The sequence below is a fragment of the Pleuronectes platessa genome, chromosome 14 (genome assembly GCF_947347685.1).
Source record: "Pleuronectes platessa chromosome 14, fPlePla1.1, whole genome shotgun sequence".
Lineage (NCBI taxonomy): Eukaryota > Metazoa > Chordata > Actinopteri > Pleuronectiformes > Pleuronectidae > Pleuronectes > Pleuronectes platessa.
Window position 1 is genome coordinate 6,656,121 of NC_070639.1, and position 12,458 is coordinate 6,668,578.

The window sequence follows — 12,458 nt, forward strand, 5'->3', positions numbered from 1 at the left end:
GGGTGTGTGTTACCCTTTGGTATGCTACGTGTGTTGTACACGTAAGCTGGCCGTGTCGGGCTTTCACATGACCCCTAGTGCTGTTGGATGACCCGTTACCATGGAAATAGAAACGATGAGGGAAGGATGGTTTATGGAGGAGGTCAGAGGTCAAATTATACTGAAGATCTGAAAAGGGGAGAAGAACAATATGAAATAGGTAAATTAAATACCCTATTCTCTAGTGATTATCGGGTCACGCTCTTAAAGATATGTCTAAACACAACCGATGCGACAAGCTGTGGCTTCCTCCACCTGTTGAAGTCGTGTACAATGAAATATGACAACAGCTGATGGTAACCACTTAGAAATTATATAAATAACCCATTGTTTTTAATTAATACTAAGAACTTTAGGTGAATTGAGCTTGTTCAAATATCAGTCTCACACACTCATTTTACCTATGGCTCCTCTGAAATGTCGGGACCGGACACTGAAGCAGACGGTGACATTGAAGCAGACAGTTGGAGCGTTGTGTTCTCTGCACAGCGTCACCTGCTGGTCAATCTGCTCAGGCAGATTCAGAGACGCCTTCACCTGAATCACTGGACGGGTCCTACAGCAAAAAGAACACGTTCAGAGAAATGATAACGGCAGATGAAGACAGATTGATTGACAACAGTAGATGATTACATATGATATAAATCTTATTAGAACGCATTCTCCCTGTAAACCTCCATTAAGACAGAATTACACTTTTAGGTCTTGTAAGGTCTTACCTGAGAACCACAGCTGCGTCCGAGAGGAATGCACCGACCGCCACATCTGCACAGAGAGAGTTTAACCTGGGTTAATGCAGAGATTTAAGGCAAATGTTGGAACACAGGAAGTGACTGTAGTGACAGTGAGGTTTACCCTGGTAGCCATTATCATCGATGTCAATGCCAGAGCTGAGCGACTGGCCGAACATCCTGAGGTCGCGACCCAGGGTGGATCCAGTAATTCTCTGAGGATACACACATACAGAGTTGTGGAAATTACAGTGAAAATAAGTACCTTTACTTTATTTCATGGTACCTTATGTTTCTACTCCAGTTTGTTTCAAAGGGAATTGACTACATGTGTTACTTCACTGTTTTACTTCATTTAAAAACTGCATATAAAACATGTAAAGAATTTACAATGTAAAGAAAATATATAAAATTTGCTTGATTACTAAGTGACCAATTATCACAAATAATTAACTACTACTTTGATTATTTCTCTTCTTAAATTACAGTAAGACCTTCAATAAACTATAATGTTACCTACTGTTACTGCTATTACTGTCACTTACAAATCTTCCGTATTGCTGTTAGTGCTTGTACCTGAGATGGAGTTGGTGAGATTCCCTCCTTTCTGCCATTATAGATGTAGACAGCTCCTTTCAGGTCGTCTTCATGTGGGGCACCAATTGCCACATCTACACACACAAACAGACACATACACACATGTGTTAATATTATTGTCGTCACAAGGACTCTTGCTGTCTCGACCATGACATCAGCCTAACCTTGACCTTTCACCTACAAGTTGATTTATTTTCTTCCTTCCAGGCGGTCATTAGTTTATGTATCTCTCCAGACTTGAATCTTAGATTAATCACAGTCAATGTTTTTCTAGCTTCCTCTTTATTTTTTATAAGGTTGTAAAAGCACTTGGCCATGATGTTTTACTTTTTGGCTCATAAACAGGTAAACAGGATGAAATGTGCTAATTAGGTATCGGTATGACTTTATGGAAAATCTTCCAAATGTAGGCCTAAGGGGTTAAAGTGTGTGCTGCGTCTGCCTTTGGACCTAAAACATCCACATTTCTAAAACAGTTGGAAAATGTTCAGCAGGATGAAAGTTGTCAGAGTATGGGAAAACAGCAGAATGGTCCTTTAATGTTTAACCTGAGTCTTTTGAAGATGTGAAGTCCTGAAAGGAAAGGTTTTTTTTCTACAAACATTAAGCTACCGGAACACACACACACACACACACACACACATACATCTTTTATCTAACTGTGGCAGATTAGAAGGCAGGTTCAGGGTCCAGTTAAAGAGCAGCAAGAGTTTGTCATTACAGATTTTAATGAACTTAATAACACACTCCACCCCTCCACAGCACACCACACACACACACACACACACACACACACACCACAGATGGTGAGGGGTCTGTTTGTGTGTGAGGGCGTTGTGTTTGAGTAATGTCTCTTAATTATCACCAAGTGGCAGCTACCGTTGGTGTTGGGTGGGTTGTGCTCCCTTTAAAATACACAACCCGTTTATAGAGCAGGAGAAACAGTCAAAGTATCATAGTATATATTTTGTATTTATATTTACTTTCAGCAGTAATAGTCGCACAAATAGTGGTAGTATCAAGAGTAGTATTTGCAGCATTGTTAGCAGTAGCAACAGTAAGGGTATTAGCACTGGAATTAGCAAAAGTCATATTCATGTTAAAGGTATTTTAAAGGTTTAACCAAAATAAAAGCTGATAGGTCAGTGCTTGCAGGTGTGGTTATTACCATGGTAACCATCGTCATCCAGGTCTCCAAGGTCAGCGATGGTCTCTCCAAATCGAGCGGCATAGGCATCACTGCCAGTCAGCTGAAACTCCGCCTCCAACAGCTCCGCCTAAGAGCAGGTCAGTGAGAACGATATGGTTTAGTGCTGCAGCCGACTGTTTATTATTTTCATTTAGGATAAATAATCATATTATTCTGTCAATTAATGAATTATTTATCTATAAACTCACTTTATTAAGAAATGTGACAAAGAAAAGCATAAAATCCTCACAGTTCAGAAGCTGGAACAAGAAAATGTTTTTGTGCGTTTGTGTGTGTGTGTGTGTGTGTGGGGGGGGGTGGTTGTTTGTATGTGTGCGTGCGTGTGCTCACCTGCCCCTGGTTTATGTACACGTGCACTCGCCCCTCCTCCCTGGCGGCCCCAGTTGCTAAGGGAGCGCCGACCAACAGGTCGGACAAACCATCAGCGTTCAGATCCACCGCACACAAACTGGAGCCAAAGTATGATCCCAGCTACACACACAAAGACACACAAGGTAAGTACAAAGTCATCCACTATTTGAAAGGAGGATGCTAAGTGGCTACTTACCTCTTTTCCAGACACGTCAGAGACAACCTTCAGCAAACTGTTGTCCATGGTGAGGATGAAGACCTGCAACCCACAAACACACACACACACACACACTAGTAAAAACTGACTTAGCGCACAGTCAGTAAACAGATGTGCAGGTAAACAGCTCTTACCTTTCCTCTCTGGTTATATTGCGGAGCTCCACCCACCACCTCCAGTGTAGCAGGACTCAGGAAGTGACCAGCTCCAACAGCGTAACCTGCAGAACACAGTGTCCAAATTCATACTTAATCATTGGTGGAAAGTATCTAAGTCCTCAAGTACTGACATTTAAAAGTACTTTATTTGATTATTACCTTTCTATGATGCTTTCTAATTCTAATCCACTACTGTTCAGATTGCTTGGGACTTTGTCACTAACACAGTACTAGTTACTTTTCAGATTAAGAGTTAACATATAAAATGCCCCCATTGTGAAAGATTCAAACTGAATTTTTTCAGTATTATTGACACTATTCAGAGACAATTCTTTCAGTCGGTATGTGTTGATTGAATTGGTTCTCTATCAGCAGTCATAACAAAGTACAAACAGTACATCACACCTCTCCGCTCAGCTTCCTGTTCATCATCCTGCCTCTTTACATCAGGTTATGAGGGTCTGTGCACAATTTCAGCTAAATCTAAAACCTATTAAGACCTTTTACAATCTTTCTCGATTGCTTAAGCATGATTTTGAAAATAGCTCCCGGTTTTTCAAAACAACACACAATTAGCACAATGACAAACCCAACTAGCAGAACAGCTCAGATCTTTGTAAAATTAAACACTCTTGTAAAAACTATACACTCATTTATAAAAAACAATCTTTGTTACCATATGAAACACACACGTTTCATATGACTTAATTCAGTTTGAACCAGTTACACCCTGCTGTGGTTAACCTAATAATAATAATAATAACCAATGCTGCAGACTAATGAAAATATAATTATTTTCTCTCCATATCCCCAAATCAGTCAACATGACGACATGGAGAATCACAACAAAACATGTCCCTGTTTTCATGCTACTACAGTAGTGTGCATTACACTGTAAGCTTTATATCAGACAAACAGAAAACTCTATCCAGTACAGGTCACAATGACAGATTTTGCTGTATATCTGCTAAGATTTGGCTGAACTCTTAGTCCAGCCTCCCTCAGCGTCAACCCGTGATTCACCACATCGTCAACTAGTGTTGTGCAAATTTAATTTGATAAATTTGGTCCTCTTCTTCTTTGAGCCTATTCTCCTCCTGCTTCAGGTCTTCCTCTTCCTCTACCTCTGGCTCGGCCTCTACCTCTGGCACGGCCTCCCCCTCTTCCTCTTCCTTCTCCTCCTCCGTGGATTCCCCCTCTCACCCTCACTCTTGTTATTCTGACTCCTTCCATTTTGGTTGAAGTCAGGTGAACTCACCCGCTGCATTTTTATTGAGCTTAAACCTGATTGGTGTGTCTACAGTTAAGCAATATGCTCATAGGGGTGTTAATTTGACAGTCAGTGCTTTGGAATTGCAAGGAAGTGACATCTTGATATACTTCTGTGTCTAATGTATACAAGTTTGTTTAGTGTTTAGCAGATCATTATGTGTATTGTTTTGCAAAAAGTGTGAGTCTGACATTGTGCTTATAGTGGTGCAAATCTGGGCCGATGTTTTGCTCCTTGAGTGTAAGGTTTTGATAATTGTGTAATACTTGAAAACCAGCAGAGACAACAAAGTCTCTAATAACAAAGTTGTTTTTAAGTGCTTCTCAGGGGTATATTTCAATAATTCCTAAGAGATAAATGATTAAATTAACGTGAGCTGGATCTGTAGATGCAGCAGAGTATGGATAGATGGATTAACATATTAAAATGATTAAATTATTTGATTTAATTAAAATTTCACCATTTGCTCATGACACATTGACTGTTCTAGCTCCACATCATCCAAGCAAAAAAAAGAAAAAGAACTCGTTAAGCTTCAGCAGCATTAATCCCTGAGTTGTTTTTCAACATGAGGCGGCAATAATCATGGGGAGTGGAGCCGTATGCGATCGAAGTAATTAAAGTCATGCTGGCAGACTGCAAATGGTTTTTCAAAGCACAGCATGTCAGAGTAAAAGACATTTACATTGATGAGATCTGCATTTAAGCAGCTTACTGTGGCTGTAGTCTCTTTACTATTGATCCTTGTAAAAAGCAAATGGTGCTGCATATAACAATACATGTTTAGCAATAGCAAATCTAACAGATCACCATTTAATAACAAAGGCAAACACATTCACTTAATGGATTAAAGCAAAATGGTTTGCATTTGCTGTCAATTTCTGACATGACGGAGAAGCCAAAGCATCATGATCGACCCCTGGTAGCTAGCTGCAGTATAGGTCATAAAAGCTTTCTCCATGTTAGCAGATTGGACATGGACCCAACTAAAGAGTCCTAAAGAATCCTAAAATTAAAAAGATAACTGATAACTCCTCCTCGTTGATTTTAATTAAGCCCCTGGGCTACAGCATAACAGCAAACTGGAAATAAACAACAGGCCCAGCCACAGTTTATGCTTCTGCAGGAACTGAAAGAAGCATTGGGCTTAATAGAAGAGGCCGAAAAATCCTAAACGCATCCTTCTGCAAATTCCGATTTATAACTTTATCAATGACTCACCAGAGAGAATTGGTGGTGAGTGACTCTTGTGCATCATTTGTCTATAAGTCTTGAACATAAAATAAGTTCTAAAAAATGCGGCATATGAGATGAGATTCTTTGATAGCACTAAACTTTTTGTCACCAAGTGACAAATATCATGTCACACAGATACAGTGGTACAGTAAATCAATAGTATATAGTAGGAGATGTGTTATCTACCCAGGTAGCTTCCAAAGCTGACTGTTCCAGCCTCATCATCGAGGTACACTGACATCCCTCGACTGGACGTGTTGAAGACCAGAACTGAACCCGTCCAATAAGACGTCCCTGGAGCCCCCATGATGATCAGATCCTGAGAGACAGAGGCAGATTTCAGAGTTCTGTGATGTAAAGTTCCACATAGGTTGCTGACTATCTTGGACCACGAACACCACCCACTACACAGAAGTCTCAACGGACAGAGGAGCATGTTCAGTGGCAGAATTCTGTCACTGTCATGCACATCGGACAGGCTGAGAAGGTCCTTTGTCCCCAGGGCCATTCGGCTTCATAACGCCACACAGAGGGAGATCTTCCTTGCATGATTCGACCTCAGTCTGCCCTCCCCTTCTCAACTCTTCTCATCTCATCTTATAATACATCCCTTTACTGGCTATACTAGCCCCATGCACAGATTTTTAGCTTTTACCACTTCATATTCTTATATATTTATTATTTATATATAGATATTTTTTTAGTAATACTCCACTCCAGCAGCACAAGAACACTTTTATACTAGACACTGACACAAGCACATCATTGCATTCTGTAGCATAGGGTCAGACCCATTCATGCACCTGTATCTGCAATGTTCTACCAATGTTCTACCTATGTATACGTGTTTTATGTATGTACTGTATGTCGGTTAAGTGTATAAGCTACTGGAGGACCTAAATTTCCCACGGGATTAATAAAGTATCCATCTATCTATCTACATATTTCTATTTAAGGTCTATTATCTAAAAAACATTTCTATGTGACACATCTGTAAACATCATACTATCATTTGTTGCTTTAAAATGTAAGTAGTGAGTCATTTTAACACAGAAAACTGTCAGTTCTTGTTCTCTTTTCTAAAATTATTACATTATTCCTTTCTATATGTCAAGAGCATTAAGGGGAACAAGGACTCAGTGACGAAAAACAGGATTTTAAAATAGTGTGTTGACTGTGTGTTGCTGACCTCTGTCAGGAAATTGGAGATACCAGCCTGACATGACCCATAATCCTCCCCGAACTTCCTCTGGTGGTCTGCAACAGACAGAGACGCAGGCAAACAGACACGTTGGGAGGTGAAGGTTAACAAACATATCTGAAGATAAAAAATGAACTATTTCCTCCTGCAGCTGAACAAATGGTCTGCGCTCGCACACACATGAAAGAAGTAAGAACAAGAGATTATGCCAACATTTTAAACGTGAGAATGTCGTCACTTTCAACAAAATGGCTTTTAGAATTTCCCTGGTAGATTAGAATGGAAGAAAACTGTAATTTATGATCTCTCCTGTAGTATGATGTACGAGGAAATATGTTACCTGACATATAAATATGTCTTGTGTTAACAATAATAACAATAACATCTGTAGGCCATGTACCAAGCATTTCAAAAACTAATATATGCGTTAAATTCCCACAAATTTTCTGAAATTGGGAGAACCACAACCTAGCCTGTAACACTTAACGTGTGTGTACCTCTGTAGCAGGGGATCATGTGCTGACCATGTATCAGGTCGCTGCCATAGCGATAACACACTCCGTTAGGTAGCTTGTTGTTCTGACTGTCCTTCTTTGAGTAGAAGACGTTCTTCCAGCGGTGAGCACATGCCTACACACACACACACACACACACACACACACACACACACACACACACACACACACATAAAGGATGCGACATAGGAACAGCATGTGACATGGGCTCATTAGTGTCAGTAACACAATCACAAGTTAGCAGAAGTGTTGTTATACCCATGACAGTGTGACAGAATCTGTGAACATAACCAGCCCTGTTGTGTGTTTAATTTAGACCTGCAGTAAAATGTTTCACTCGGAGATGATTTGTGAGAAAAAAGCTGATGCTGTAATAAAAGTGTTTGCACACGTCAGGAGCCTGTGTATGGGTCCCACATGTTGACACAATATGTTGTTTTCCCTTTTTTGACAGGGATACATAGTGTTGGTAACAGACTGTTAGCGGTTAAAACCGTTCCAATCACTCTTCATGATTCAGAATGCAAAGCTAAATCCCCTCAAATTAAATCAGCCTCATCAAAGTATAAACATTAAATAGCCTTTATACATTTTTTCACTTTTGTGCCTTTTTAATTGCACGATCAGTACATGTTCGTCATGTTTTTAATCACTTGGCCTCTCTGATGAAGGATTTTTTTACTTCTGTCCTCTGATTAATCTATGTGCTTTGTCATATTTAAGAGACTAAATAACTAAATAATTAGTTTCTATAACAGCAGGTTAAACTAAAACTGATGACATCTTTGACCAAATCACTGAAAAAGTCAAGATAAACTGGTGATATATTGTAATTAATTTATATAAATTAATAATAACTAATACAGAAATTAAAGACATAGTTCTTAAGAAAGTGATAATAGATAAATGTTTACTCTCTTTCTGTGTATTAACCTTGTGGTGCTGAGGCATTCACACGGTGGTGATGACATTCGGTTAATGACAGATCATTGTCATTCGAGGGGGTTTGTGTGTGTGTGTGTGTGTGTGTGTGTGTGTGTGTGTGTGTGTGTGTGTGTGTGTGTGTGTGTGTTTGTGTGTGTGTGTGGGTGTGGGTGTGGGTGTGTGTGTGTGAGAGAGAGAGAGAGGCAGAAGTTGTGTGAGTTACCAGGACGTGTCCTCCATTGTCTCCGGGCTGTCTGGACAGACTGACTCCCAGCCACTGGTGATCACTTTCTGCTTCACACGTCTTCCCACAGCTCGACACATCTGCAGACACGAGTTAAAGAGCGCATGTTAAACCTCAACAAGTTGAAAAAACATAACGGAATATGACCGATTGCTGTTTGTTTCATGGATTCATTTACATTTCATATGCGATGTTAAGCCTACCACTGTTTTCTCAGAGGTCACCTGCTTCAAGTATGTCATGATTTATTTGCTATATTTTTGTTACCTCCAACACGGACCTGGTTTTGTTTGTTTGTTGTTTGTTTGGAAACAATCGGACATCAAAACAACTGAACAGATTTGCACAAAACTTGGTGGAAGGATGTGCTTTGGGTAAATTTGAGGGCGGATCTAGGTCATGACATGTGCAAGGTAATCAGCTGAAAGGCAGCAATCATGTTAGAGGTGTTTTGGCTCCATTCAAATTAATGATGGTACAGAACTTAAGTCGGTGTGAATGGAGCCATAGTCTTTTAAATTCAAGTTAGAAGGTTTTTAACAATTTAGATAGACACACACCGGCATGCATGTGTTGGCAGTGCTGCGTCTCTGAAGTGATGTTGCAGCGGAAAATGGCTCCTGGAGATTGAACCGTCGGATTGGAGGATGAGTTGGCTACTGGAGCTCCAACCACTAACCTGAGAGAGAGAGAGAGAAAGAGAGAAAGAGAGAGAGAGAGTTACACTGTGTCTGTTCAGTGTCTAAATGGCATCTGTGTGTGAGGCATCAAAGAGCTTCTGTCACTGAATAGAACTGGGTAATTAGCATGCACACACACACACACACACCCACACACACGCACACACACATAATGACGCGTCCTTAGATAATTAAATTAAGATTTATAGTTCCCTACAGCTCTATGAGGGCAGGAGTCATTACTATGGTCAAAGTTCATGACTGAAGATATTCATCATCCATATCATGAAAACCCATAATGCTTTGAAATGTAGTTTAGCCATGTGTGTTATTTTCAAAGATGGCGACAGGAGCAGTAATTGGTAATTTCCATCGCTGAGGTCATCACATCCAGAATTCCAGATGTTTAATAAAACATAACCCCACACATATTCATTCAAGTTGAAAAAAAACATATGGCTGTATAACTTTATGGAAAACCATCACCTTCCATCGAATCAACAGAAGATCAATAGCAGATCAAAAAAGGGTGAATAGTAGATCGATAAATGATCATGGTACAATACAAGATCAATAGAGGATGAACAGCAGAATAATAGTAAAGTGATATGAGGAAAACAATGCACAATAAAAGACCAGTAGCAGAACATCAAAGGATCAATAGTAGGTCAATAGAAGGTTCGATCCCAGATCAATATCAGATGAAGAGCATCGAAACTGACCATTTGTGAGATTTGTGGCGATGCAGCAGGACTGAGTATCCAAACATGGAGGCGGAGGGACCGCTGAACTCCAGACTGTGCTCCTGATCCAGACTGTATCCTGCAGCAGGACAAACCAGCACCAGAAACTGGACCAGGACCTGAACCAGGACCAGGAACAGACTGCAGCGCGCACACACACCGACAGCGGAGGGATACATGATGGAGCACAAACTGCAGGGACACCAAAGAGAACCCAATTAGAAATGTACATACATACAACAATCATTTCCTTCTCTACAAACTCATGTTGTTTAAACCCACATAACTTTATATAAACCTCCAGTGGAGATCTTACAGTTTACAAATACACACAACCAGGAGAGATTTGGGATCAGGTGGAGTATAAATACTCATAAAGTATTTCATTCAGTGTATACGAGTAGAAACAAGACAAGGCAGATTAATACAAATTTAACAATTTGTATATTAGTATAGGACTCATAGATTAATACCATTGGACACAGACTTATGACATTTATTTTAACAGTTGTACGTAAAGACTGATGCTATCTGTATCTTATCTGTATTTGAACATGCTGCCAGCAGCCAGTTAGCTTAGCAAACAGCGAGCATGTCTCAGTCCAAACACAAGACACAATAAGTGTTAAATTATTAACTGTTAGTTCTATTAATGTATTTTTGTGAAATTTGTTTGAGGTTTCTGCTGAGTTAAATTTTCTCTGAACTATTTTTAGAATCACTTTGGGCTTGAAAGGTAATACAAAGTGAGTCCTGGTTGTTATCATCACGAGAGTGAACCAACATTGCTTTTCCTTACAAACTAATTTTGTTTAGTCTATGTAACATGGTAAAAGGTGGAAAATTGCACGTTCAAAGCAGGAAGTAAGATGATGATGAAGCCACAGAAGGAACATGTATAATCAAAATCACTGTGAAGCCGCTGTAGATCTCGGACTCTTGGGACTAACTCCACTGCGTCAACATCAGGTTCCCTAACACTCACAATGAGTTAACTCAATGTTTTGTCTTGTTCAATAAAAGTTTAAAAGAATTACCAACTATTCAACTCACAAAAAATTGTTAATGACAAATACTATTTTTGCTTAAAAATATACTTTAACTGATGTGAAATCAGACAGTTTCAGTTAGAGGGGCCCATTGACGGGATCAAATCTTTCCAGGGCCCCCTTGCTTTAAGCTACGGCCCTGTTAAACAAAAGTTCATTACAGCATTTTAACTAGTTAAAGTCTGATGACATGAAGTGAAGTGTTTATGATGAATTATGATTTCTCTGAAATAATAAATGAATGGTTCTGTCTTGAAGTTACACTGAGCCTCTAACTTTAAAATAACTTTACGAAAAGGTAGAAGAGGAGTTTAAATAATATTTGTAGTGTTTCTATGACTGAAAACTTTTCATCCACAAACTTAGACTAACAGGGAGTTGACGGTACCGTTCACAGCGCAGATATTCCGGGTCAAACGGTGGATCCGGTCGGTACCGAGCAGATGTGGAGTCAGCACCGGGCAGACATGACGGAGAGAACGGAGGTTTGTCTCAGAAGTGTCCGGTGACTCCTCTCCTCTCCCGGCGAGCCTCGTTAAAACCTCCTGTTGATCCTCGCGCCGTTATCCTTCCACACGCGCGTGGAGCTCCGGTTTATCTTCCAGCACGAGCCCGCGACGCACGAGGATCCGGTGACCGACACACGGAGAAGGGATGAAACTCAAAGTGACAAATAAATTAAACATAAAACACTGAGGAGAAAAGTGAGAGAAGCTGAACTTCAGGGTGAAGTCAATGAAACTCACAAGAGAGCGCGCGGAGATCCTCCCTCCCTGTGACTGTGTGCGTGTGTGTGTGTGTGTGTGCGCGCGCGCGCGTGTGTGCGTGTGCGTGTGTCATGGACCTTAAGGGACATCTAAACCAGTTAATTGTGGTCAGTGTTTCCGGTTTAAATTAAAATCCATGTCCACAGTTACCTCAAACCTAACTTTTGTTTCAGTGCTTTAGTTCAGGGTTTGTTGGTTTTGCATGAGTCTGCCGGAAATGAGTGTGTGTGTGATGTCCCCAGATGTGACGTATGACAACGTGTGTGTGTGAGTGTGTGCACGCGCGTAACGGTGTCTCCTCTCCACCCTTTCAGTGCACGCGGCTCAGGGTGTTTCCTCCTCCTCTGTTATCACCACGGTGTGAATGAAGTCCGTTGCTCTAATCTTATTTTAATGTCTGAAAGCTGGAACACACAAATACACATCGACTGCTCTCCGCAGTACTTTGTTAGAAACATCACAATCCTCAGTTCATTGTGATGTTTGAAAATGTTCCTCAAATATTCCTCCATGTTGACATTAAAGT

The 12,458-nt window shown here is 40.4% G+C and overlaps 1 protein-coding gene across 2 annotated transcripts in view; it reads right to left on the reverse strand.

Annotated features, from left to right (window-relative positions):
• The window catches only part of itga4 (integrin alpha 4), a 23,059-nt gene extending 10,952 nt beyond the window's left edge, over positions 1 to 12,107 (reverse strand). The window contains exons 1-17 of one of the 2 annotated variants that reach the window (XM_053439446.1): positions 11,912 to 12,107; positions 11,554 to 11,763; positions 10,096 to 10,308; positions 9,254 to 9,372; positions 8,673 to 8,773; positions 7,508 to 7,640; positions 6,999 to 7,066; positions 5,996 to 6,128; positions 3,280 to 3,365; positions 3,125 to 3,187; positions 2,908 to 3,048; positions 2,536 to 2,644; positions 1,347 to 1,441; positions 895 to 985; positions 759 to 804; positions 441 to 595; positions 14 to 168 (exon numbers count right to left, since the gene is read on the reverse strand). In XM_053439446.1, coding sequence (XP_053295421.1) covers positions 14 to 168; positions 441 to 595; positions 759 to 804; positions 895 to 985; positions 1,347 to 1,441; positions 2,536 to 2,644; positions 2,908 to 3,048; positions 3,125 to 3,187; positions 3,280 to 3,365; positions 5,996 to 6,128; positions 6,999 to 7,066; positions 7,508 to 7,640; positions 8,673 to 8,773; positions 9,254 to 9,372; positions 10,096 to 10,295 — 1,695 coding nt within the window. In that variant the 5' untranslated portion in view covers positions 10,296 to 10,308; positions 11,554 to 11,763; positions 11,912 to 12,107. The other variant, XM_053439445.1, reaches the window with a different exon arrangement.
• Positions 12,108 to 12,458: the final 351 nt, after the last annotated feature.